This window comes from Apodemus sylvaticus, chromosome 10 (genome assembly GCF_947179515.1).
Source record: "Apodemus sylvaticus chromosome 10, mApoSyl1.1, whole genome shotgun sequence".
Lineage (NCBI taxonomy): Eukaryota > Metazoa > Chordata > Mammalia > Rodentia > Muridae > Apodemus > Apodemus sylvaticus.
In genome coordinates, this window is record NC_067481.1 from 25,853,384 (window position 1) to 25,880,962 (window position 27,579).

General features: G+C 42.5%; 1 protein-coding gene across 2 annotated transcripts in view; it reads left to right on the top strand.

Annotated features, from left to right (window-relative positions):
• Positions 1-27,130, top strand: part of Npepps (aminopeptidase puromycin sensitive) — an 82,777-nt gene extending 55,647 nt beyond the window's left edge. For both annotated transcript variants that reach the window (XM_052194484.1, XM_052194485.1), the window contains 11 exons: positions 473-582; positions 2,457-2,520; positions 5,787-5,926; positions 8,021-8,155; positions 9,652-9,871; positions 13,793-13,935; positions 14,579-14,635; positions 18,461-18,568; positions 19,158-19,313; positions 20,257-20,304; positions 25,712-27,130. In XM_052194484.1, coding sequence (XP_052050444.1) covers positions 473-582; positions 2,457-2,520; positions 5,787-5,926; positions 8,021-8,155; positions 9,652-9,871; positions 13,793-13,935; positions 14,579-14,635; positions 18,461-18,568; positions 19,158-19,313; positions 20,257-20,304; positions 25,712-25,864 — 1,334 coding nt within the window. In that variant the 3' untranslated portion in view covers positions 25,865-27,130. The remainder of the gene's footprint in view (positions 1-472; positions 583-2,456; positions 2,521-5,786; positions 5,927-8,020; positions 8,156-9,651; positions 9,872-13,792; positions 13,936-14,578; positions 14,636-18,460; positions 18,569-19,157; positions 19,314-20,256; positions 20,305-25,711) is intronic.
• The last annotated feature ends 449 nt before the right edge of the window (positions 27,131-27,579 follow it).

The following is a 27,579-nucleotide window of genomic DNA, read 5'->3' on the forward strand; positions in this document are numbered from 1 at the left end:
GGTATTAAAGGCACACACTACCACACCCAGCTCATGTTACCAATTTTCTTATGGGTGTTTGGTGAAGGGGGTCTATCTGAACTTATGACCTCGTGCTAGTTCGGCAAGCACTTGACTGAGTCCCCAGAAACAGTCTTTTTCATAGAATTTACTTAGTTGTAGCATTGTGGGAAGAGCAATTGTTTGAGCCTCTGTATGATGGACCTAACTGTTGAGCCATGCAATGTTAAAAAGCATGTGAACTGGGCGGTGGTGGCGCACACCTGTAATCCCAGCACTCTGGGAGGCAGAGACAGGCGGATTTCTGAGTTCGAGGCCAGCCTGGTCTACAGAATGAGTTCCAGGACAGCCAGCACTATACAGAGAAACCCTGTCTTGAAAAAAGCAAATACAAAAAAAAAAAAAAAAAAAGCATGTGAATATTTGATACAGGAATAAACATTTCTGGTTATTGTTTTCATTTACCTTCTAGAGGATCTCTGGGAAAGTTTGGAAAGTGCCAGTGGCAAACCCATAGCAGCTGTGATGAATACCTGGACCAAGCAAATGGGATTCCCTCTCATTCACGTGGAAGCTGAGCAGGTGAGCCTGTGGGGCCCTGGCACAGCCGGCTGTGGTGCGCCATGCTGCAGTCTTTGTACTTAGATGGAGACAAGCAGACACGAGTTTGACGCCACCTTAACCACTTAGCCAGACAGTTTGGACAGCAAGGAAAGTATTACCACACAAGAATGCTTGTTTCTCCTCTGAGGATTTCATTTCTCAAAACTGTTGTACTTACTAATGATTACACTTACTGCAGATTACTCGTTGCTATGGGGTTTTTTGCTTGTTTTTGTTGTTTTGTTTTTTAAGGCTATGCGCCCTTTTAAACTTCAGGTGGCTGCTGTGTATGTAGTGGTGCACACCTTTAAACTTAGGACTTAGGAGGAAGAGGCAGAAAAGAGCTCTTGTGAATTTGAGGCCAGCCTGCTCTATATAGTGAATTTCAGGACAGCCAATGGGCATGCATGTAGAAAGACTTTTTTTTTTCTTTCTGAGACCAACTATCACTGTGTAGTACTAGCTGGCTAGGATTTCTCAAATTCTAAAATGCATGATATCCATAACCCATAATACCTACTTTTAAAATTATTTAATCATGAATTTTTAAAAATTATTATTTCATGTGGATGGATATTGGCCTGAATGCATGTCTCTGCACCATGTGTGTGCCTGGTAACCATGAAGGCCAGAAGAGGGCATCGATCCCTTGGACGTGGAGTTGCACAGATGGGTGTGAGTTACTGTGTGAACACTGGGGCATTAAACCCAGGTCCTCTGGAATGAAGGACAGCCGGTGCTTGTAACTGCTGAGCCGTGTCTTCAGCTTGCATTTTTTATTTTAACTTTTATTCATTAATTCATTTATTTAGTGATGCTGTGTATTTAATGTAGAACCTTTTCTTTCTTGTTTGCTGGCTTGTTTGTTTTGTTTTTTGGAAATTGGGTCTCTCTATTTAGCCTCAGCTAGCCTAGAACTTCTAGATATCTGCCTGCCTTTCCTCCCTAGTGATGAGGTTAAAAGCTTGTGCCACTATGCCTGGACTTTGATTCTGTTTCTTGTACTTTGTTTACATACTAAGGTCATTATTTGTTTAGTTTTACATTTGATTTAATTAAGTTCAGCTCTGTTATAGTGTGTGATCTTTGAAATATCCCAGAATGTAATTATTGATGAGCAATGAGGCAAGTGACTGCCTATTTGTTGAAGGTTATTTCCTTTGGTGGCAGTGGGTGGGAGTGAGTGCACAGTGTGTGTGTGTGTGTGTGTGTGTGTGTGTGTGTGTGTGTGTGTGTGTGTGTGTGTGTGAAGGACAGAGATCAGTAGGCTGTCTACCTTCCACCTTGGCTTTTTAACAGGTTCTTTCACTAGGCCCTGGGATTTGCTAGTTTGACTGGGTTGATTGGACAGCAAGCTCTAGGGATCCTGTGTTCCTGCCGTGCATACACTGTGGTTACAAGGGTTCGTTAACACAGCGCAGTTTTTACATGGGTGCCGGGGATCGAACTCAGGGCCTGGAGCTTGCATGGCCATGAGCTGCCATCTTACTCAAACACATGGCTGTTTGCTTTTGATTCTCTAGACTTACAGTCACATTTTTTCTCTTTTTTCTTTTTAAGACATTTAAAAATAATTTTAAAAACCTTTGCATTCACATGGGTAAAGGGCAGTTACTAGAACATGAACAACCTGCCAGGGGCCACATCTCTGAAGAAAATTGAAAGCAGCTTCTCATCAGCGAGAGGTGTGGCTCATGACCCCCTTCCTCAAGAGTGACTTCTTTTCCTATTCTGTAGTATTCTCATCTCATCAAAGAAGACAATTTGTACTGTTTCCTGCTTATCCTGTCATAGTAACACTCCCACCCAACACCACCATTATTGTTGGTACAGCCTATGCTTTGCCTCTTTAGGTAGAAGATGACAGAGTGCTGAAGCTGTCTCAAAAGAAGTTCTGTGCCAGTGGACCATATGGCGGTGAGCAAAGAGGATTTGGGTTCCTTACTAGTAGTTTTCAAAATAAAAGGAAACATGCTATTCTTTGTCTAGTTATACTTTGGATTCAGTAGTGAGTTAGTTAGTTAGTTAGTTATTGTGAAATAGCATTCATTGTGGTTCTGATTATGTACACTAGATGTACCTGGTCTGCTGACCAGGCTCACATGGTTTGTACAATAAATTCATCTGCCTGGCCCGCTCTCCAGTAATTGGAAATGCCCAGGGATTTGGGGTTTGTGTTGTCAGTCCAGCTTCTGGGCTCCCAGCTTCATGGGCCCCTTGGTGGACTTTTTCTCTGCCTACTTGGCTTCCATTTCTTTTTGTTTTGTTTTGTTTTTTGGATTTGGTTTTTCCGAGACAGGGTTTCTCTTTGTATAACCCTGGCTGTCCTGGAACTTACTCTGTAGACCAGGCTGGCCTCGAACTCAGAAATCCGCCTGCCTCTGCCTCCCAGAATGCTGGTATTACAGGCGTGCACCACCACCGCCCGGCCTTGGCTTCCATTTCTATTTCCTCTCACTTTTTCTGGGCCACCTCTGCCTTCCCCTTTGTGCTCTCAGCCCCCAAGCCATCCCAGTTGTCTTCAACCTAGGAGTCTGCCTCTGGCCTGGGCTAAGTGCTGGAACAAACAGACAGGACAGCAAAGAGTCATCACTCTTGTCACTGGACTCTGCCCTGCCCCAGTTATACTCGCTAGCTAGCTGCATGCCTTCTGGTGGGTGGCTCCTGCCAGCCCTGGTCCCAGGAGCACTCACCTTCCCAGCTGCTCCAGTGTGATTCCAGAGATCTGTGGTTTGGGTGGCTGACCTGTCCTGCTTTGCTCCCTTGGCCCTTGGCACTCCAGTCGTCCGGCTGTGCCAACACAGATTGAGCTTCCTGCTCCAGGCTGCCCCAGTTATTTATTTTATATATGTGAGTGTGTGTGCCTGCTTGTCTGTATGTGCACCAGTTGTGTGCAGGTACCTGAAGAGGATAGAAGAGGGCATTAGATCCCCTAGAACTACAGTTATAGGCAATTGTTTTCCAGAATGTAGGTGCTAGGAATTGAACCCAGGTCCTTTGGAAAAGCAGCCAGTGCTCTTAACTGCTGATCCATCACTCTAGGCCTGATCTTTAAAAATATGTGTCTTGCATCAGGCTGTGGTGGCCTTTAATCCCAGCATTTAGGAGTCAGAGGCAGGGAGATCTCTTGAGTTCAAGGTCAGCCTGGTCTTGCCAGGGAGTTCTAGGACACCTAGGGCTACACAGAGAAACCCAGTCTTGAAAAAAAAAAAGCAATAAAATGTATTCTCTTATTGAAAAAGAATTTTTTAGAAAGGATTGGAATACCCTAAAATATGTAAGGCAGTGGTTCTCAGTTTTCCTAATGCTGCAACCCAGTCTTGTGGTGACCCCCAACCATAAAAATTATTTGTGTTGCTACTTCATAACTAATTTTCTTACTATTATGAATCATAATGTGAATATGTGATATACAGGTTGTCTAATGTGTGACCCCTGTGAAAGGGGTCCTTCAACCCCCAAAGGAATTGAGGCCCACAGGTTGAAAACTGCTGCTCTGAGGACTTACTGTGTTAGTTTTTTTCTTTTGTTTGTTTGTTTCTTTCTTTTTGTCTTTCTTTTTGTGATTAGGCTTAATAAGTATTAATTAAGTGATGATTGTCTTTACTTACCATTATGCTAGTCACTGCAGTTGGTTCTTACTTTATTTTCTCTGCGTAGAGTAATGCCTCTCTTCTACACCTAAAAAAAGCTGAGGCTAGGGTGGTTAAATTGCTGTCAGGTTGCTGCGGCAATGCACAGCTCTAGTCTCGGCCCTTGGGAGGCAGAGGCAGGAAAGGTCTCTGTGATATTGAGGCCAGCCTTGTCTACAGAGTGAGTTCCAGGACAGCCAGGGGTATGTATAGAGACCTTGTTTGCTCCAAGTCACCTATGTAAAGAGTTTAGAAGAGTGGGAATTCAAATAAGATAGTAGAAGTCCCCCAGTTTGTCCTCCCAACTGCTGTTGCCTTCTCGAATAACTGTTTGTCATCAGGCCCTTTTTACCTATAAAGTTTCAACTAGGCAATTTAATTTTCATTGAAGAACTAAGTTTCATTTTCTTTAGAATAGTAGTCTTAGTAGGGGAGGTATATATGAAACTGCCTCTCTGTCACCACTGTCATGTCATATTGTGTTCACAAGATCCAGTAAAGAAGAATGGCCTCTGCCCTTCGTTGTCTCACTTTGTACTACTCTGCTCACTGGAGGTCATGGGTTTGACCTCCGTCTCTCCTTGCCTAATGGGAAAAAGACTTAAATAAGTCTGATAAGTCAGTCTATGGGTTTACTCTCCAATTAGGTCCTTACGTGTCACAATTGCTCTTTTGTCCCTCATATTTATAATCTATATTGTAATACTGATAGGTTTGCAGGTTTTTCTCTCCCTAAGACTAATATAGGTGACATTAAAACCTTGGGTATCTCAGTGGTTTAATCTTTTAAAAAGACATGCAGCTTGGGGCTGGAGAGATGGTTCATTGGTTAAGAGCACTGACTGCTCTTCCAGAGGTCCTGAGTTCAATTCCCAGCAACCACATGGTGGCTCACAACCATCAGTAATGGGATCTGATGCCCTCTTCTGGTGTGTCTGAAGACAGCTACAGTGTACTCATATACATAAAATAAATCAATAAATAATATTTTAAAAAAGACATGCAGGGCTGGGCGGTGAGTGAGTTCCAGTACAGCCAGGGCTATACAGAGAAACTCTGTCTTGAAAACAACGAATCCAAAAAAAAAAAAAAAAGACATGCAGCTTCCTCAATACTGACTCTGCTGCTTTTAAATAGTTCTGTTAATATACTCAGAAAATGTCTGCTTTGCTGTTTGATATCTATGACACTGATTTGGCTCTGTCTTTCAATGGCTTTGGCTTTAGATGTGACTCCTCAGTGATGAAATAAATAGTTCCTGGGATTGGTTCTGTACAGTGTCACTAGAGTGGGAGCCCTTTAATGGAAGCATCTTCGAACACTGACTCCCCAAGTTAACTGTAGAATCATTGCTGTCTTTATTGCTTTGCAAAGGGGAAAACATTGTCCTTTAGACGGTTGTGATTTTGCTAATAGTGTTGGGGTCACCTGAAGGCATAGTGTAACACTGAGAGTGTATCTTGGTTACAGCCTGGCAGTCCTTTGTTTTACCACCTGCTTCTCTCAGGGTAACCTTGTCTTCCAAGTTTTCTTTTTGTTCTCTTTGCTTAGGTGAAGACTGTCCTCAGTGGATGGTTCCTATCACAGTTTCAACCAGTGAGGATCCCAGCCAGGCTAAGCTGAAAATTCTGATGGACAAGCCGGAGATGAGTGTGGTTTTGAAAAATGTCAAACCAGACCACTGGGTAAAGGTGAGGGTAGAATGGCATAGCTGTGTTTACCTTTTCTGAAGTGATTTGTTTTCCTTACTCTGATGTTTTTGTGGCTGACTCTGAATTGTCTTTTTCAATTTAGACTAGTACTTCCAGAGGAAAAACATTTCTAAGCAGATTTGGTCATGCACACTTTTAACCCCAGCACATAGGAGGCTGATGCAGGATGTTAAAGTTTGAGGCTAGCCTAGGCTAGTGATACTCTGTTTCAAAAAAAGGAAACCAAGGAAAGAGTAAATAGTGCACTGGCATAGAACCTCTGTAGTGCTGCAGGTACAATTGCCTCCTTTTCTAAACAGTGACTTCAAGGACAGCCAAAGAACACAAATAATGAAAACCACCTAAGCTATCCTACCGTTCTGAGCATGTGTTAGCCTCAGGTCTGTGTTGTCCTCATATAACATTCCTCAAGTGAGAGCAGAAATAGATAAAAATCTGTTTGTCAGTGGAATAGGAAACCACCAATGGGTAAGTTATTTTTACTTTGTAAAAAAATTTTTGCTGCAATTTCTTCTTACAATTATAGGTTATCCCAAAATTTTAGTTGCTAAGAAATAGCCATTTTTTTAATTTTAATATTTAAAATATACTCTGGAATGTACTGGCATTTAAAATTATGATATTGCAGTAGCCATATGGAATTTTCTCATAAATTAGAAAACGTTTTTTTAAAAAAAAAAAGCCAGGTGGTGGTGGCACACGCCTGTAATCCCAGCACTTTCAAAGACAGAGGCAGTCAGATTTCTGAGTTCGAGGCCAGCCTGGTCTACAGAATGAGTACCAGGACAGGACAGCCAGGGCTATACGGAGAAAAAAAACCAAAAAAGAAAGAAAACGTTATATACACTGTGATTATAATTAAGTATATAAAGATATAGTCCCTATAGTAAAAGATAACAGAAACTCAAAATAATTGGACTAGAATTTTTTAATTAGTTTAAAATATTTTTTTTTATTATTTAATCTGGTCTTCCGTGAATTAGTGTTATGTCTGCCTGTATTTCTGTGTGAGGGGTTTGATGCCCTGGAACTGGAGGTAAAGACAATTGTAAGCTGCCAAACAGATGCCCTATTTTTACAATACTTCTATGTAGAAAACTTTATAATTTTATTTTACCTATGTTTGTTTGTTTGTTTTTGGTTTTTTTGGATTTGGTTTTTTCAAGACGGTTTCTCTGTGTTTCCCTGGCTGTCCTGGAACTCACTCTGTAGACCAGGCTGGCCTTGAACTCAGAAATCTGCCTGCCTCTGCCTCCCAGACTTAGCTCAGTAGGAGAATACTTGAGAAGCATGTAGGAATCCGTGATTTTGATTCTCATCACTACCCCCCCCCCCCAATTTTTTTGCTTCTTTGTTTTGCATTGTTGTTGCTGTTGTTGTTTTGGGACAAGGTCTTATGTAGCTATAGTTGCCCTGGAGCTCAGTATGTAGAGCAGGTTGACCACCATACCCACTCAAAAATACCTTTTTAAAATGGAGAGATGGGGCTGGAGAGATGGCTCAGTGGTTAAGATCACTGGCTACTCTTCCAGAGTTTAATCCTGAGTTTAATTCCCAATGCCCATAATGGTGACTCACAACCATCCATCTGTAATGGGATCTGATGCCCTCTTCTGGTGTGTGTAATCACAACACTCATCCAATAAATAAATAATTTTTAAAAATAAAAAAAGGGGGCTGGAGAGATGGCTCAGCGGTTAAGAGCACTGACTGCTCTTCCGAAGGTCCTGAGTTCAAATCCCAGCAACCACATGGTGGCTCAAAACTATCCTTAACAAGATCTGACACCCTCTTCTGGAGTGTCTGAAGACAGCTACAGTGTACTTACATATAATAAATAAATAAATCTTAAAAAAATTTTAAAAAAATTAAAAAAAGAAAAAAAGAAAATCACAGTCCTGCTCACCTGTAATCCCAGCCCTCAAGAGTCAGAGGCAGGAGAAGATCTCTTGAGTTTAAGGCCAGCTTGGTCTACAGAGTGAATTCCAGAACAGCCAGGACTACATAAAGGAAACCTGTCTCACGAAGTGAGGAGAAAGGAAGTGGTTAATAGTATTTATTGTCTCCTTTCAGCTAAATCTGGGAACAGTTGGGTTTTATCGAACCCAATACAGCTCTGCCATGCTGGAAAGTTTATTACCGGGCATCCGTGACCTTTCTCTGCCCCCAGTGGATCGACTTGGATTACAGAATGACCTCTTTTCTTTGGTGAGCATTCTCACTCGCGCTTAGGTCATATGATGCATTTTATTGGTTGCAGGGTATAATGGTTAAATGTATATAAAGAATATTAGAAGTATATGGTCCTTCCTGAAACTTAGCTCATTTGGGATGACTTCAAATGACTAATTTTTAATTAACATGACAAAATTGTTGCCTACATCATTTGTCTGAAGCAAATTTCATTTCACTAATCCAGTTTTTGGTTTTTTGGTTTTGTTGTTGGTGGTTGTTGTTGTTGTTGTTGTTGTTGTTGTTTTTAACTTACCTGTGCTTAAACTGTCCTTTGTAGGGACAAAAGTCCATTCTTTTAAAACAAATGGATATGAGTCATGAAGAGATTTCCCTACTGATTTTTTAAAAGATTTATTTATTTATTTATTTTATGTATGTGAATACACTGTAGCTGTCTTCAGACACACCAGAAGAGAGGGTATTGGATCCCATTAACGATGGTTGTGAGCCACCATGTGGTTGCTGGGAATTGAATTCAGAACCTCTGGAAGAGCAGCCAGTGCTCTTAACCACTGAGCCATCATCTCTCCAGCCCCCTCCCTATTGATTTTTCAAACACTAATTCAGAGTGATTTTATGTTGTTCTTAAATAGTATTTATACTTTGCTGAGAAAGCAAGAATGTTTTTACAGTATGTTATTACTCAAATTATAGCATATCAGCCCAGAATTTTATATATATTTGGCTTTGTTCCAGGAAGGATTTAAATCAGCAAAATTCATGTTTTTGTCTTTATGACTCCAGCAGGTTAGATAATTTCAGAATGTCTTTGTCTGTGGTAAAATTATCATTCTTTCTAGTGTTCCTTTAAATTGGACCTGAAGTCTCCCTACCCTCTGTGATTGCTGATTGGATTCCTTCTTTAAATAAACACAGATTAGCATTGATGGACATACCCTCCCATCTGCTGATCTCATTCTCAAGAGAGACCTATCCCAGGAGAATGGGCTGTTGTGCAGTTGGCTTCTCGAATAGAAGTTCTTTTTCCAACTCTTGTTAGTCGGTGCTGAAAGCACTCTGAATGTGCAGAGCCTTCCCATTCATGTTCCTTTAGAAGTGAGTAACGGAGAAGCCCAAGTTGACAGTTTGCAGATTCAGCCTTGAAAGAGCCTTTGTCAAGAACCAGAGCCCCAACTTTTTTTTGCAACTTTTCTCAAAGTATAAGAAATTTAAAACATCAAAGTGATACCCCAGAAACTGAGTAGAAACAAGAAGTTAACTGGTTTTTATTGGTCCCAAATTATGAAGTTCAATTTTTTTAAGGAGTTCTTTTTTACATATAGCAAAGAAATTAACAATAGATATTGTCATGATAGGATTTTTATTCTAACAGTATTCTGAACTTACTTAGCCTCATTTTCTTAAACCAAGAGAATTGTTAGCAGTAGAGAATGCCAACATACATGTTTGCTTTCTTTTGTCTTGTTTAGTTTGAAGGCTGCGCTAATTTGTGTTTTTTCCTATCCCAGGCTCGAGCTGGAATCATTAGCACTGTAGAGGTTCTAAAAGTCATGGAGGCTTTTGTGAATGAGCCCAATTATACTGTATGGAGCGACCTGAGCTGTAACCTGGGGATTCTTTCAACTCTCTTGTCCCACACAGACTTCTATGAGGAAATCCAGGAGTTTGTCAAAGATGTCTTTTCACCTATAGGAGAGAGACTGGGCTGGGACCCCAAACCTGGAGAAGGTAATAAATGAATGTACTGTATGGGGAAAGAATCTAAAGTTAGTACTTTCTCTTCATGTGTGGTTAACAAGTAGCAGCATCTCTGTATCCAGATTTTACAGTATATTCAATTGGCCAGAAATGTAATGCTCTGAACCTGCTGGTGAAATTGTTACACCAGCACAAAACAGTAGCTCACGTAGCTTGGAACCTGTAGTGACTCTCCTGCCTTAGTATGAATCATCACACTTGGTAGGGTTCAGCTTTTTAAAATAGGGATTTTAATTGCTTTCTGCCTTTCCATGATTATTTCTATAATCATGCTCCTTTTTAAAAATTGACATTTAACACCGGGCGGTGGTGGCACATGCCTATAATCCCAGCACTCTGGGAGGCAGTTGCAGGCAGACTTCTGAGTTCGAGGCCGTCCTGGTCTACAGAGTGAGTTCCAGGACAGCCAGAGCTATACAGAGAAACCCTGTCTTGAAAAAAAAACCAAGTCCAAAAAACCAAAAAAAAAACCAACAACAACAAAAACCCAAATGTCATTTAAATGTTGAGAATGATGATTCGGAGGCTTTAAATACAATTATTTGTTTCCATCTGCTTACTAAGTGAGGTGTTTTCTCCTGAATAATCTCAATCTTGGATTCTATGTGTAGATCACTGGCAGAGTTTAGCACAGACCATTACATTAGTCTGGAATTTTTAAAAATAAGAACAGTAATAGTATCAAATACTTACCACTGTCTTTCCTTCATGATTCAACTAATATTTATGTAACTAGTAAAAGGCAGGTGCTATTGTAAAAACTGTCAGTAGAGCTAAGGCTTTGTCCCGTATAGCTTACATTCAAATGGGAGACATAGCAAACAAATTATATTAAGATAATGTATAGGATCACAAGTAAAATCAGATAGTGTCAATAAGGAATGCTAAGCCAGTATTTTATAAAATAGTTGGGGAAAAATCATTACTAATAACTGATCTTTGAGCATAATCGGAGACCTGAAGAAGAGATACACGAGCAGAGCAAACACGGTCTTGACCAGAGGGACCAGCAAGTCACAAGAATCTCAAGCAAGAGTGTGCCCAGAGTGTTGAGTGCAAACCAGAAGGCTGCTTGGGGTCAGGCCTGGGGAGGAGGTGAGAGGCCCATGTCAAGTCAGCAGCTCCCTTACAGGGAGGTGGGCTAAAGCAAGTTCCTTATGTTTCACATTCTGTGATACCAGATGCTAGTTTTAAAAGTTTTGATCAGAGGAGCATAATTTGATTTGTGTGACTGTGAAACTGAAGGAAAACCATTTGGAAGGCTTATTTGAGTATTCCACTTAAGGTATTGGTTGCCATTAGCACATACAAGTGATGCCTTCTCTCTGTGGTTTTGGAGGACTGAGTGTGGTAAAAAGAGGACTCATCAGATTAAGACTGCTTAGCTGGCCGGCAGTGGCACATACCTTTAATCCTACCACTTGGAAATCAGAGGCAAGCAGATGTCTGAGCTGAGGACAGCCTGGTTTACAGAGCAAATTCCAAGACAGCCAGGGCTGTTGCACGCAAGAACCATAGAACACACAGACACACTCCACTCCTGACCCCTGTCTCCCAAAAAAGAGGAGCAGGCACAAAGAGTTCTGGGTCCCACACCAGCCTGGGAAACAAAAACTGGCTATAGAAGCAGCTTTGGTTGCAAAAAAAGAGTCTGGAGTTTGGTTTAGGATCTTTCTGATTTGGGTCTTTTTCTACATTAGAGAATGCCTAGAGATGCAGGCTAGGTAAATACAGTTCAGAACTAATAGCAGGCAGTTAGAATTTACCACTGTGAAACTAGAAGAAACCACCTAAGGACTAAGAATAGGTAGAGATGTTTCAGAACTATATCTAAATTCAGGAATTAGAGACTGGCAGAAGTGTACTGGTGGTGCATTCCTGTAATTGGGAAGCAGAAACACTCAAGGCCTGTCTGGTCTACCTGAGGCTCTTTTATCTCCAGAACCAAAACAGAAAAGAGGCGTGGCATGAGGTCCACACTGCAAACCCTAGGAGGTAGAAGGGGGAAGATCAGAAGCCACCCTCAGTTTCATAGAGTTGACCACCATCCTGGGTTGCAAGGCTTAGCGAGAAGAGGGTATTCAAAGTATTGTATTTTAAGGCCGAGGGAAAGTGGTAAGCTGTGTTGGTTGTTCCAAGCAGAAAGGAATAGAGAATTGACAATTTTGGTCTTAGATTCTGTGAAGTAGTATGCCTATATACTTTAATAGATAGAGTCTTTAAGGAGAAAATTATACAAGAGTATATAGGGAAATTGGAAGGTTACCAAGGGGAATGCAGTAGTATTAGAAAATATGTGTATTATGATAAAAGGTAGAAGGTATTGCTGCTATGACTTCTCACGGAGTCATCAAGAGAGAGGAGTCCAGACTCAGCAATTCGTTAGCTTTAGAGAGAGGACATAGTAACAGGACAGCAGAGAGGAAGGAGCACATGCAGCCCAGTTCCTGGGTGTTGCACTTGTCTCTGGAAATAATAATGTTTAAAATCTTTGATTTAGAGTGAATACAGGGTGAATGTCTTTGTTCTGTACCTGTACTGACAGGGAAATTAAAGAGCAAAAAAGTTCTTGTGTTGCTTGGTCCGACAACATAAGGCGGTAGCAGAGTTTCAGTGAGGGCTGGGGAGACAGCTCAGCTGTTTCTAAGAGTGCAGACCTGGAGACAGACCTGTGTTTAATCCCAAGAAGATTGCCTGGAGCAGTGACCTGTGCCTGTGTCCCCAGCACTGAAGAAAGATCTGTAGGGCTCCATTTCAGTGAGAGAGAAAGTCTGCAAGAGTGAAGTGGCCAGGATTGCTGGCACACGTCCTTATCTCGGCACTTGGGAGACAGAAGAGGTGGATCTCTGTGAGGTTGAGGCCAGCCTGCTCTTCAAAGAGAGTCCCTGGACATCCAGGGGTAAGGAGTAAGGCCCTGTGTAAAAGATAAAACACCCAAGGTTGGCCCGCCCTCCACATGTATGGGCACACAAATATATACTTGTGTACACACACACACACAAAATCACAGGAGCTAACGAACTGGCTTAACAGTTAAGAATCCTTACAGCTCTTGCAGAAGACAAGACTCAGTTCACAGCCATCTGTAATTCCAGTTCCAGGGAATCTGACCTCCATTCTGGTATAAGCTATATGCCCAAATAAAATTATATTTCAGTGCAAATACCTCTGCCATGCCCTACCACAGAGCTGTATCCCTGATCCTTTCATGGAGGTCTTTATTACAGTGACACTTACTTAGTTGGAGGTATGGTTTTGGTAATTGTGCTTGTCTTTGGAGGATGAATTCATTGAATGTTCATTTTAAAATCTAAGGCTTTAGTTTAGTGAACAAAGAGCATTTTAGTTCTATGTGGTCTTAAAACAACAAAACAAAACAAAAAAAAAAAAAAAACTTTGAGGAGCTGGAGAGATGGCTCAGCAGTTAAGAGCACTGACTGCTCTTAACCAGACGTCCTGAGTTCAAATCCCAGCAACCATATGGTGGCTCACGACCGTCTGTAATGGATCTGATGCCCTCTTCTGGTGTGTCTGAAAACTGCTACAGTATACTCATATACATAAAATAAATAACTTAAAAAAAAAAACCTTTGAGTCAAACTTGCATGATGTAGATCTCACATTTTTAGCAGTATGACTAGCTACATTACTAAGTTCCAGGAGCTGGTGCTTGTGAGTCCACACACAGGCAGCAAATTTGCTTGTCTAGTATGTTTATTCCTTTCCTCTTAAGAATTTGATAAATTAAATCAAGTATTCTCATAAATACTAGAGTGGTGGATTGCATTTATTGAAGACCACAGATTTGGTGTCACACAGTTACAAACTGCACAGCCGTGCATTGATCACAGCAGGTTTCTTGAGTTGTGTGTGTCTTCACTTCTCCATCAGGTCACCTAGACGCACTCCTGAGGGGCTTGGTGCTGGGCAAACTGGGAAAAGCAGGGCATAAGGCAACTGTGGAAGAAGCCCGTCGTCGGTTTAAGGAGCACGTGGAAGGGAAACAGATTCTCTCTGCTGATCTAAGGAGTCCTGTAAGTTATTGTAATAAATTCCCCTGACAGCTAGGTGTGGTAGTACACTCCTTTAATCCCAGCACACAGGAGGCAGAGGCAGAGGTCAGCGTGTGACCCCATGTGGAAAAAAGACATAATAATAAATTCCATTGAATTGTAGGTATCAATTTTAGTTTGTGAAGTTAAAATTAGCCCAAGAACTGACACTGAACAACCATCTTCCTGCTGACAAGTGCTCCTCGGGGAGTGTGCAGCCAGGCTCTCCTGTTCTCCAGGAGCGCAGCAGTGCTGCACCGTGACTGACTTGGTGTATTCCCTGAGAGAGCTGTGCAAGCTACTATGGCCGCCCTCTGTGATTGTCCACCCGCAGTCTGTAATCACTGATAACCTTAGTCTGTCTGTGCATTGACATGTAATTATCATTTTAAACTGGCCTTGTAGCCCATTTTGTTCTGTTTTACCCATAGAGTCTTACTGTGTATCCCACAGAGAGAGGCCTTGAACTTTTTTTCCGTCTCCTTTCTCACCCACCCACACCTCCAGTTTTACGACAACAGGCCTTCGCCAACATGCCTAGCTTCTTTTTTTCTTAGCATTAGACTATTTATAACAAAATACTTGTAACTCAAATGACTTCTTTTTTTCTGGTGTTCTTTTGTAGGTTTATCTTACTGTTTTAAAACATGGTGATGCCACTACCTTAGATATTATGCTAAAGGTAAGTGTATTTCGAAAAGGTCTCCAGATTTCTGCATTTGAACTTGGATATATAATGGCTTGGGGAGTGGACGAAAGCATGGGCAAAGAAGTACATGTGCTGGATTTGGCTTTTAATCTCACATGGTAAGGAGGCTGAAGCAGGACAGAGAGTTTAAGGTCTACGTGGACTACAGAATGAGTTCAAGGACAGGCTGGGCAACTTTGTGAGACCCTACTGAGAGTAAAAAGGAAAGAGCTCTGGGAGTGGAGCATGATGGGGAAGGTGTTAGTCTAGCATGCCCGAGCGAGGTGCACTTCCCAGGACCACAGACCTGGGCCTCGGGTGTATTTGGTGGTTTTCCCTTCATAAATTCAGTAGCTAGCTAATTCTTAACCCTGAAATGGCAAGGGTTGATCCCAGGTCCTCATGCATGTTTTGAGACAGGGTCTCAGGTAGTCCAGGCTGATGGTGAAGAGTGGCATTGGGTTTCTGGTCCTTGTGCCTTGAGTGCTGAGGTTGCAGGTGTGCCACCATGTTCAGTTTTTGTTTCTTTTGTTTTTTGAAGCGGGCTTCATTTTAACCCAGGCCATGCTCCACCTCGCTTTGTACTTGAAGCTGACCTAGAACCCCGTCTTCCTGCACTTACCCATGATGGCAAGACTATGGCGATCATAGACACGCATCACACCTGCCTCCACCAGTTTATAAAGCAAGGTCTTTATAATAGATCATAGATAATTCAGGTTGCCCTTCAAATCGATGTCTATGACCCAATTATGCCTTGAAGTAATTCTTCTGTAGCCTCACAACTTTCTTAATGCTGTGACCCTTTAATATAGTGTCTTGTATTGTGGTGACCTCCTACCATAAATTAATTTTTCCCACTGTTACGAAGTGTAATATAAATACACTTTATATTAAATTGCATTACTGTAATGTAAGTATCTAATCATCTTAGGCATCCTTTATGAAAGGGTCATCTAGTACCCCTGGGATGGGTGGGTATTGGGGCCACTGGTCTGGCTCATTAAAACTTTTCTGTAAGCCGGGTGGTGGTGGTGCACGCCTGTAATCCTAGCACTCTGGGAAGCAGAGGCAGGCGGATTTCTGAGTTCAAGGCCATCCTGGTCTACAGACTGAGTTCTAGGACAGCCAGGGCTATACAGAGAAACCCTGTCTCGAAAAAACCAAATCCAAAAAACCAAAAAGAAAAAACAAAAAAACCCACAAAAACCTTTTCTGTAAAAGCCAGGCATAGTGTGCACACCTTTAATCCCAGTACTTGGGAGGCAGAGGCAGGCGGATTTCAGAGTTCGAGGCCAGCCTGATCTACAGAGTGAGTTCCAGGACAGCTGGAGCTACACAGAGAAACCCTGTCTTGAAAAACCATAAATAACAAACAAACAAAGTTTTAAAAACCGGATAGTGCTTTTTTATATGCAAGGATCTAGGTTCCATTCCAGCATGGAAAGGAGGAGCCAGAGAAAGAGGAGGGTGAGGAAATGGGATGTCGGAAGCCTTTCAGAGTTTGAATTAATAATAGGACTTGTGTCAGGTCCCATGCCTAGTCCTTGTGCATTCATTTCTCATGATGTCTATATTAGAGGTGGGAGGGTCAAAATTAGCTTACCTCTGTCATCAAGTAATTATGTAGCATGTCTCTAAATACCCAAGTCACACATCAGAACTATGTATTTATTACAATACTTACACGTAAGCTAGGCATGTTAGCACACACCAGTGAGCAGAGCCCTGGGAAAGTAAAGCTGAGAAGATCAGGAGTTCAAGGCCATCTTCAGCTACCCATAGAATTCATGGCCAGCTAAATTATATGAGAACCCTGTCTGAACAACAACAGCACGTCCTCACTGGGGCTGAAGGGGTCTCTTAATGCTTAAGGGTACTTGCTGCTCTTACAGAGAACCTAGGTTCATCCCCAGCACCCATATGGTAGCTGTCCATATCTCTAGTTCTATGGAATCTGGTAATGTCCTCTGGCATTGGAGGGAACCAGATGCACACACAATGCACTTATATATTCAGGCAAACCCTCATGACAATAAAATAAAAATAAATATGTCTGGGCTGGAGAGATGGCTCAGCAGTTAAGAACACTGACTGCTCTTCTAGAGGTCCTGAGTTCAAATCCCAGCAACCACATGGTGGCTATCAACCATCTGTACCCCAATGTGTGTCTTAAGACAGATGTGGGAAAATCAAGGGAACGAGGGTTAGGGCACAAGAAAAGGCAATAGTGAAGTGAGTATGATCAACACCTGTTGTATATGCTTATGAATATGTCACAATTTGCTGGGCAGTAGTAGCACACATCTTTAATCCCAGCATTCAGGAGGCAGAAGAAGAAGTAGGTTAATCTGAGTTTAGGACCAGCTGATCAGCAGAGCAAGTTCTAGGCCAGCCAGGGCTACACAGCCCTGTTTCTCGAAAAACATAATCTAATCTCATCTAATTAATTAATTCCTGTTATCTTGAAGTGTAATTTTAAAGTGCTATTTGTGGATGTGTGTTGCATATTCTCTGGGAGAAAAATGTTTCCTGAAAGTTTTATTCTTGAATATATTGCACCTTCAGAAGACTCAGAAAGCAAGAGATAGTGGGGTTGTCAGAAAGTTAAGGCCAATCTGATCTACATAAGGAGTTCTAGACTGGGGACTGGAGAGAAGGCTCAGTGGATCTTTTTTTTTTTTTTTTTTTTTTTAAATAAAGTTCTAGACTATCCTGGACTGCATAGTGAGACCCTGTCTCAAATCAAATTTAACATAATTCTAGTTTCGTATTTTCTTTCCTTTCTTTAAATGTGTATGAACGTTTTGCCTACATATTTGTCTTTGTACCTGCTATCCTGCATAGCTCAGAAGTGGACTTTTGCTCCCCCAGAAGCTAGAGTTAACAAGCAGTTATGAACAACTATATGTGTGCTGAGAACCAAACCCAGGCCCTCTGCAAGAGCAGCCAGTGCTCTTAACTCCAGAGCTGTTTCTCCAGCTCCAGATGATCTTATGTGATTTTCTGGGGCTGAAGAGATGGTTGTGTTGGGTACAAAGCTTGCTGCATAGCAAGAGGACCTCAGTTTGGAGTCTGTGTTAGAGCTAGGTGCTACACAGGCAGAGGTGATTGGGAGCTTACAGGCCAATTAGTCTAGGTGAAACGGCCAGTTCCAGGTTCATTGACAGATCCTGACTGTAAGAAACAAGGCGGACAGCAGTACAGGGAGACCCGACAGTAAACCTCCTCCACAGGAGGGAGCAGAGCAGACACAGACACATTTTATGCAACATTCTACAATATATCTTTTTGTTTTGTCTTTTTATTTTGGAATAACAAGGTCTTACATAATAAAGGTTGGCGTCAAGCTATGTTTCCAGAGATGTCCTAAAATTTCTGATCTTTTGGCTGCTACTTCCCATTATTAACACCTCTTCTTAAATGAATAATTAACTAACTGCATGTATCTAGATATCTAGATTATTTTCAGCTTTACAGGCTAACTTAGTGACAGTTTAGTGATAGTTTATTCTCTAATACAAAGCATTTTCAGGTGTCAGTGATGTAAAGGATCTGACCATGGCAGACTTGCTCTTTAGTTTTTGCCTCTAGAACTGAGACATACTGTTTGACTAATGCACACCTACATCTAATGGCGTTCTGCAGTGGCAGATGTGGGGTTTAGTGCCCAACCACAGTAGCAACATGCTAAGTGATATAGTGTCCTGCCAGGGAGAAGACAGAGCAGAGGTCACACCTCATTGGAAGAAAAACTGTTCCAAACATGCATAGAATCCAGGGGAGAGCTAACTGTGCCTCTTTATTTTTTCCCTGTAGCTTCACAAACAAGCTGATATGCAAGAGGAGAAAAACAGAATTGAAAGAGTTCTTGGGGCTACTCTTTCTCCTGAACTGATTCAAAAAGTCCTCACTTTTGCACTTTCAGTAAGTTATAAGTTCCCTTTCAAGAGAACTGCTGCTGAACTTTGAGGTGGTGGCATGTGCCTTTAATCCTAGTACTACTCATGAGACAGGGATACGAGGATCTCTGAGTCAGAGGCCATCCTAGTATAAAGAGTGACAGCTACATAGAGATACTCTGTCTAGAAAGACAAAAGAGAACTGATGTTGATGTTGGATGGTATATAGAGAGTCTGAGTCAGCTCCCTCCTGATGTTGTGGGAAGCTAGTTGGAGCTTTTGGTTTTGTTTGGTTTTTATTTTGTTATTGCTTTACCTTGTATGGCAGGGTGGGGTGGGTGTAAGAGGAGGTAAGTGGGTCTTCCCTCCTTCCATCTTGTGGTTTCCAGAGATTGAGTCAGGTTGTGAGGCTTGGCTGCTGTGCTGCTGTGTCCTTTCCCACACTAGTGAGAATTAGAACAGGATGACGAGAAAGTAAAGGCCTTTGGAATCCCATTCCCTCCTTGGTAGTGAGTGCTTTCCCTGTTGTTGATGCAGTTTTCCAACAGTCTGTTGTAATCTCTGGTGCCATGAAATACTCTAGATAGCAGTTCTTTTTTTTCTTTTCCCCTTAGGAAGAGGTACGTCCGCAGGACACTGTGTCAGTCATTGGCGGAGTAGCTGGAGGCAGCAAGCATGGGAGGAAGGCTGCTTGGAAGTTCATAAAGGACAACTGGGAAGAGCTCTATAATCGATACCAGGGTGGCTTCTTGATATCCAGACTAATAAAGGTAGGAGTCTTGGATAGCTTGCTCATCTTGAATGTTGTTGAATGATTGTCCATGATCTATTAGACTGCTGGTTCTCAACCTTCCCTAATGCCAACACTTTAATACAGTTCCTCATGTTGTAAAGACCCCCAACAATAAATTATTTAATTGCTACTTTATAACTATAATTTTGCTATTGTAATGAATTATAATATAAATATCAGATGTGCACAATATTTGATATGTGACTTTTATGGGGGTCATGATCCACAGGATGGGAACCTCCATATTGGACCCAAAAGTTAGGATCTATGCTCTTTACAAGATTCTTGGGCTGGAGAGATGGCTCAGCGGTTAAGAGCACCAACTGCTCTTCCAAAGGTCCTGAGTTCAAATCCCAGCAACCACATGGTGGCTCACAGTGATCTGTAATGAGATTTGATGCCCTCTTCTGGAGTGTCTGAAGACAGCTCTGATGCCCTCTTCTGGAGTGTCTAAAGACAGCTACAGTGTACTTACATCTAATAAATAAACAAATCTTTTAAAAAAAAAAAAAAAAGCCACAACTCTTCAGGTTCTTCAGCCAGGTGTGGTAGACTATGCTTGTAGCTTCAGCACTGTAGAAGCTGAGACAGAAGGATTGCTTGGAGTTTGAAAGTTGCCTTGGCTATATAGCAAGACCAAAACTCCCACTCCTACCTTCAAATGCAGGGTTCCTCAAGGTCTGTGGCTACATCTCACTCACAGGCCTGTTTTGCACCGTGAAGTCAAGCCCCAGCAAAAAACAAAAAACAAGACCCAAAACTCTGCAATAGTTGCTGGGGTTTGTTTTATAAGCATGCACATACTCCCTTCTGCGTGGGAGAGTGGGAGGGACAGAATTGGTTGTCTTTGGGGTAAGTGGAAGTCTGTGTCTAGCCTCTTCATTTCTCTAAACTACTTAAAACCTCTGTTTTGTTTTCAGCTGTCAGTTGAAGGGTTTGCAGTTGATAAAATGGCTGGAGAAGTTAAGGTAAGGACAGTACTGTTCACTTCTCAGTTCTCAGTTCAGAGCAAAAGTGAAGTACCTTTCTTTCTTTTTTTCTTTTCCCTCCCTCCCTCCCTCCACCCTCCCTCTCTCCCCTTGCTTAACTCACTGTATTTTGTGTTTTTGTTGTGTGTGTTTTTTTGTGTATGTTGTGTGTGGTTTGTGTGTGTGAGTGTTTTGCCTGCATGTCTATGTGTACTCCATGCTTGCTTAACACCCATGGATATCTCAAGAGGGCATGGCATCCCCTGGACCTAGACTTCTGGGAAGCTGTGAGCCACCATGTGGGTGCTGAAACCCAGGTCCTCTGGAGCAACAAGTGCCCTTTACCTGAACTGTCTCTCCAGCCCCATGAACCTGTTCTAATGAATGTTGGAGTGGTATACTTTTTGTGGGTCCTTGTGTCTTAGACATATTTGACTTTGTTTCAATATCTGAGGAGTCTACAGTAGAGAGATAAGCAGTTTTGTGTAGACCCTAGACCTGGTAAATATCAGCATTTGGGGAACAAATCTGTTCTGAGTGGGAAAGTGTAAAATTCCATTATAGTATAAACTTCATCATTTGTCCTGCGGTTTTACCTTATCTTCTTGGAGATCTCTACTGAGAGCTGTGATCTGGTTCACTGGGAACCATTGTTAGGGGTAAGTTGTATAGATAGGCAGAGTGGCTCAGGCCTAAACACTCCGGACAAGTAGATCCCTGAGTTTGAAGCTAGCCTGCTCTACAGAGCAAGTTCCAGGATAGCCAGGGCTACACCTCTTTGGAAAAAAAAAAAAAAAAAACAAAGAGAAAGAAAACAGGAAAATACATTTTACTACTTTTAGATCTTGAGAAAACAGTGAAATACTTGATTTCAGCTGTCATTTAATCTACATTGTATATTGTATTATGTGAACAATTCATTGTAAAGGTAATGGGACTGTGAAGGAGAGACACCTAAACAGGTTTAGGAGGCAGGGTAGTGGCAACGTGAAGCTAGTAAGGCAACTTAGATTGCAGCTGGAACACTGTCTTGTGCTGGTCAGGTTAAGGTAGAAGGGTCGCAGTGCTTCCAGGCCATTCACACCACACCACAGTGTGGAAGATAGTTTGAGAAGGTTGTGACACTCATTCACCGAGCAAGAAAGAACAGTAGCTCAGAGAATAATAATGGAGATGTAGTGGGTTTTCCCGGTCAGCGTTGGAGTGTACAGGGTGCGTTAGAGCCATGCTCTGTAGCCATGCTGGCCTAAAACTCATGTGAACCCCAAGTTGGCCCTGAGTTCATAATGATCCTCCTATTTAAGCCTCAGAAGTACAGGGATTTTTTTTTTTTAAAGATTTACTTATTATTATATATAGGTACACTGTCACTGTAGCTGTCTTTAGACACACCAGAAGAGGGTGTCAGATCTCATACAGATGCTTGTGAGCCACCATGTGGTTGCTGGGAATTGAACTCAGGACCTTTAGAAGAACAGTCAGTGCTCTTAATCATTGAGCCATCTCACCAGCCCTTTTTTGGTTTTTCGAGACAGGGTTTCTCTGCCTGTCCTGGAACTCACTCTGTAGACCAGGCTGGTCTCGAACTCAGAAATCCACCTGCCTCTGCCTCCCAAGTACTGGGATTAAAAGCGTGCGCCACCACTGCCTGGCGTACAGGGATCATATAATGATTTATGAGCCACCACTCCTGGCTTTCGTTAATCTTTAATTGAACAGTATTTCTATGTGTTCTGACCACCTAAGGCAGCCTTTCTCAACCTGTAGGAGGAGACTTCTGACCCTTTAACAGTGGACTCCTAGGAAAGGAGACCATCAGAAAATAGGGATATTTACATTACAGTTCATAACAGCAAAGTTACAAAGTAGCAATGAAAATAATTTATGGTTGCAGGTCACAACAAGAGAGGAACTGTATTTAAAGAGTTACAATGTTAGGAAGGTTGAGAACCTAAGAGAAGAAAAAGAACCAAGGATACTTTCCTGGTGGAACCTGCCTTTGAGGCCAGCAGGCAGGCTGGGCAGGCAGGTCTCTAAGGCTAGCCTGGTTTATATAGTTAATTTCAGGACAGCAAGAATGTGTAGAGAGACTGTCTCTGGGTATTGGCGATAATAATGCTGGTGTTGTTGGCTGAAATAGATAAGGAGGAGTGTTGCTTTGTCACTCCAGCCCCGAGAAGCCTACAGAGCTGTTGTCTTCTTTGTAAATCAGGCTATTGGTATCTCAAGTTTGCACTTCCGATGAGTCATGTTCCCTTTCACCAGGACAGGCCTGTGGCCATGCACTGGTTGGTGTTTTCATATGCTTTGTTTGCTCTGAAACCAGATGAACTAGTTAGAAAACAGCTTAGTAATTTTTATGTATGAGTACACTGTAGCTGTTTTCAGACACACCAGAAGAGGGCATTGGATCCCATTACAGATGGTTGTGAGCCACCATGTGGTTGCTGGAAGGGCAGAGCAGTCAGTGCTCTCCTGAGCCATCTCTCTAGCCCCCAGCTTAGTAATTTTTAATAATAACCTCAAGAGGCATGTTATACTATGAGAAATGTAAAACTCTGGAATAGAACTGGATTAGTAGCAGCATTTTAAACTTGTTGGCTATTGTGGGGCCCCAGTGGGTCCTGAAGTGCCCTGTCTCCTAAGTGCTTGTTTGTTTCTTCATCCAGTAAACATTGCTCTGGGATGAGAGATAGGAACTTAGAGCAGTTAACTTACTCAGTAACAAGCCATCCCTTGACCAAACCTAGCCTCAGGTTCCATATACGTCACATCCTAGTTATGGGAGACCTTTTAACATTGGGACATCGCACTGTCAGATCTGCTCCATAGGTGAGTTTGCTATGTATTCTAAAATACAGAATTTTTTTATTCTGAGTAAGAGAGGGAAAATACCCAGAGAGAGCATTTGGAAGAGTCCAGAACAGAGGAGGAAAGAAAAGTAGGTTGGCTGTGTCCAGGACTGTCTGCAAGAGAGCGGTGGGATGGGGTGAGAGGATAGTGGTGAGATGGACTGGGAAGGCAGTGGAGACAACAGGAGTTGCGGGAGGCAGGGGAAACCTGTCATACAGAGAACCAAGGGCAGGGGGGAGCCGGTGGTGAGCAGGGCTGGGGCTCTGGCAGAGGCTATGGAGCCTTTAACAGCTACTCGTGAGTGGGAGCTAAGGAATCCTGTCCAGCAAGAGCTTCCTGTGCAGCTTCAATCACCATGACCACGGCAGCTTACGGGAGAAAGCGTGTAACTGTGTTTGCTGTGTGCTCCAGGTCGGGCTCTAGTCATGGCAGGGAACGTGGGGCAGGACAGCCCTGGGCCCAGCCCGGCCTTGTAAAACCTCAGAATGTGGGGCAGACTGAGGGAGGACAGCCCAGGGCCCGGCCGGTCCAGCCTTGTGAAGCCTCAGAACTTCCCCCGGTGGCATACTTCCTACAGGAACACTCCTTTGATCCTTCTAATCCTATCAAAGAGCTACATTCCCTGATGACTGAGTAAATTGTCATCAAACCCATTCAAACCACAGGAACCATGTACCTTCTGCCAGAAGCAAGGAAAGGCTCCTTTTGGAGGACAGAAAACCCAGTTCACAACTTCATAAGGAAAGCTGGCTTTTATCACCAGAAATCCTATAGGCCAGCTTGAGCTCATTTCTAAACATGTGGAATGCCTAAGAGCTAACACATAGAACTCCTAGAAATAAGTTTCCAGAATAGGAAGTTTAAAGGAAGGAGACATCTCCAAATTCTAGCAGCAGAATGTTAAGGACAGAGTCAAGACTTTTGTCAAATCTAGGTTAGAACCAGAGAGATGGCTCAGCAAGGAAAAGTACTTCTTGCCAAACTTGGTGACCTAAGATGGATTTCCAGGATCCATTTGGTGGAAAGTGAAAACCCAAGAATTGTCCCTCTGACCCCCACATCTCCCTGAGGCACACTCAAGCCCATAAATGTGTTAGAGGCAGTGCATACTCTCTGGGTTTAAGAGCACTTGCTGTCCTTACTAACAAAGGACCTGAGTTGAGTTTCCTGAACCCCTGTCAGCTGGTCACAACCACCTACTCTTCACCTCCAGGGCATCTGATGTGCTCCTGCCTCATACCGCACACACTCATAATTAAATAAAAGTAAGTCTTCAAAGCCAGGAATTGGTGGTGCACACATTTAATCCCAGCACTCAGGAGGCTGAGGCAGATGGATCTTTGTGGGTTCAAAGCCATCCTGGTCTATAGCTAGGGCTACGGAGAGAAACCCTGTGTGAATCTTCAAAATTCCCAATACTTACGTGGCAGCTCATAATTGTCTAAAATTGTCTCATGGGATTCAAAGCCCTCTTCTCATGTGCAGACATATGTGCAAACAAAATACCCATATACGTACAAATCCTTATAAAAATAAAAACCGGGGCTGGAGAGATGGCTCAGCAGTTAAGACCACTGACTGCTCTTCCAGAGGTCCTAAGTTCAAATCCCAACAACCACATGGTGGCTCACAAGCATCTGTAATAGTATCTGATGCCCTCTTCTGGGGTGTCTGAAGACAGCTACAGTATACTCACATATACTAAATAAATTTAAAACAAAGCAGCAAACTAGGTTAGATTTTGAATGAAGCGAGAGAAAAGACAGTCAAACAGACTTGAGAGTAGAGGAGCCTGAACATGCCACGCTCTGGAGGCCCTGCCTTGCTCTCTTCTGTGCAGAGAAAAGCTTTGGGTGGCAGCTGAGACCTGGAAATGTAGCTGGTCTGTAAGTATAAAATAGCCCAAGATTTTGGAGGCTATTTGAGAAACAGAATATAGAAAACCTAAATTTTAAAATGTATTTGTTATATTTGGAGTAATGTTTTTGATCTGTCTACTTAAATAATATATTTTATGGAGAAAAAAAGAACTGCACAATCAAGTTATTAAATAAATTAGATAGCTTCAGTAGGTTTGTGTCGTAAACTGGGCCCTGTTTATCTCTGCAGGCATGGCTGTGTGTTGCTTTTGCCTGTACCATAAATTGGACACACTGGTAGATAATTAGCATTTTAAAAAGCTGCGGAGCCAGGCGTGGTGGAGCACACCTGTAATCCCAGCACTCAGGAGGCAGAGGCAGGCGGATTTCTGAGTTCAAGCCAGCCTGGTCTACAGAGTGGGTTCCAGGACAGCCAGGACTATACAGAGAAACACTGTCTTGGAAAAAAAACAAAAACAAAAAAAAAGCATTGGGTTCAGTCTCTCAGTTTTTGATTAGGTTTTTTGCTTTCACTTGTTTAGGAAGGATTGTTGCATGTCAGATAAGGAGTTGCTCAGTTAGTCGATGGTGGCAATGGTCAGTTCTCAAGATTGAGGCCAGTTGATTCTTTTACACAGTCCCAACGTTAACTTCTTCCTCTTGCTAACAGTGATTCTGGATTGTTTTTATACCAGGCTTTCTTCGAGAGTCACCCGGCTCCTTCAGCTGAGCGAACCATCCAGCAGTGTTGTGAAAATATCCTGCTGAATGCTGCTTGGCTAAAGCGAGATGCTGAGAGCATTCACCAGTACCTCCTTCAGCGGAAAGCCTCCCCACCCTCCGTGTGAAGCCTCCTCCGCACCACATCAAGGTCTCACTGCCTCTCTGCAGGGATGAGGTGGAGCTACCAAACAGCTGATTCACATGCCAAGAATTTGGAGTCTTAACACCAGTGGGGGTTGGACAATGAATGTAGTTAACTGGTTCCTGCTCACACTCCAGAATTAAATTCTATTGAAAAAGGAAAATCAGCAATTCAGCAAAAAAATAAAATAAAAAATAAAAATGTAAATATGATAGTAATAAACTAGAGCATAACGAAACTGTGAAACTTCCTGAAGCCTGTCATGGTCAAAGTGTTGAACACTCTCCTGTTAGTGACGGATATTGTTTTATAGCCTACCAGAAGGAAAGAGGCTTTGGGGGAAGAGTGGTTTTGTGAAGTGGGTTCTACATGCAGCCTGACAAGCCGGGTATGTCCGTCGCTGGGGATGCTGACCAAAAGGCTGACTGCTGGAGTCTGTGCATAATTATAAGTGGGTTTTCTTTTTCCTTTTTGGCATGGGAACCGACCAGGAAGGTATCTTTTCCTGTATAACTCAATCTGAACCAAGGATCATAGTTCCCTCCTTGCCTCCCTTCTGTGTGATCCCCAACCCCAAAAAAAGTAATGAAAAGCTTTAAAAACAAAACAAAACAAACATACCACCCTCCCTTCCTACGCCCTCCCTCCCCTGGTTCTTCTCCCTTTAGTTCTGCCCAGCCCTGACCTGTCCTTAGATAACAGAAACATCTTTGATTGCCACATTAAATAAGAGGAGTTGATATGCTTTTATTTTCTAAGATAACCTTTAAGGAACCCTGAAATGCTTAAGAGGTGAAAGAGTGGAAATAAAGATTATCAGCTAGGCCTTTCTGCTCAAAATTGTCCCAGTTTCCTGACAGGCCAAATGCTGCACCTCTTCCATACAGTATCAGTGAGCCTGGCTCACCACTCGTGCATATGAGGGGCCAGTGGGGACTGCTGTGGGCCCAGATGTCTGCTGCACCGCTGTGTTGCCAGTATGCCCACTAACGAGCCTTGCCACCTAACCCAGTGTGTTTTTACTAAGTCTCAGCCCCTTTCCCCACCCCCTTTTTCTTCTCTCTTTTCCTTTTATTTTTTTTCTGAATCCTTTTATTTTGTGTTAACAGAAATTCATATTTGGTGTGGCTTAATGTATTTTGGAAGGTCATCAGATTGTGAGACTGCTTCCTTGAAACATTTTTGTGCTATTGTTTTAAAAAATAATAATTAAAAAAACAGTTGGCGTTAATAAAAATGTCAATGTGAAGTTGGTGGCCTGGTTCTTTCAGCCTCCTTGAAATCTGAGTTCGAGGCCAGCCTGCTCTACAGAGGGAGTTCCAGGACAGCCAGGGCTACACATAGAAACCCTGACTCAAAAAAAAAAAAAAAAAAAAAACCAAAAAACAAAAGAAAAGGAAAGGAAACTAAAGTTTCCCTGTGCTTCAGTAGAATTACAGGAAGTCAGGTAGCCATAGAAGTTTTGAAAATTTGTATTACATTTTATATGTATAGATACGTCTATAGCACTCTCTATCTGTGGAGATCTGACCGAAACTGTGGGCACTGATTTGCCCCCTCCTCTTCCTGTGGTAACTGGAAATTTGAACTCAGGTCATCTTGCCAACACCCCTTTGTGTTTCTGAAGTCTGGCTAGACTGGAACTTGCTGTGGCAGCCCAGGCTGGGCTCAAACTGAAAATGATCCTCCTGCCTCAGT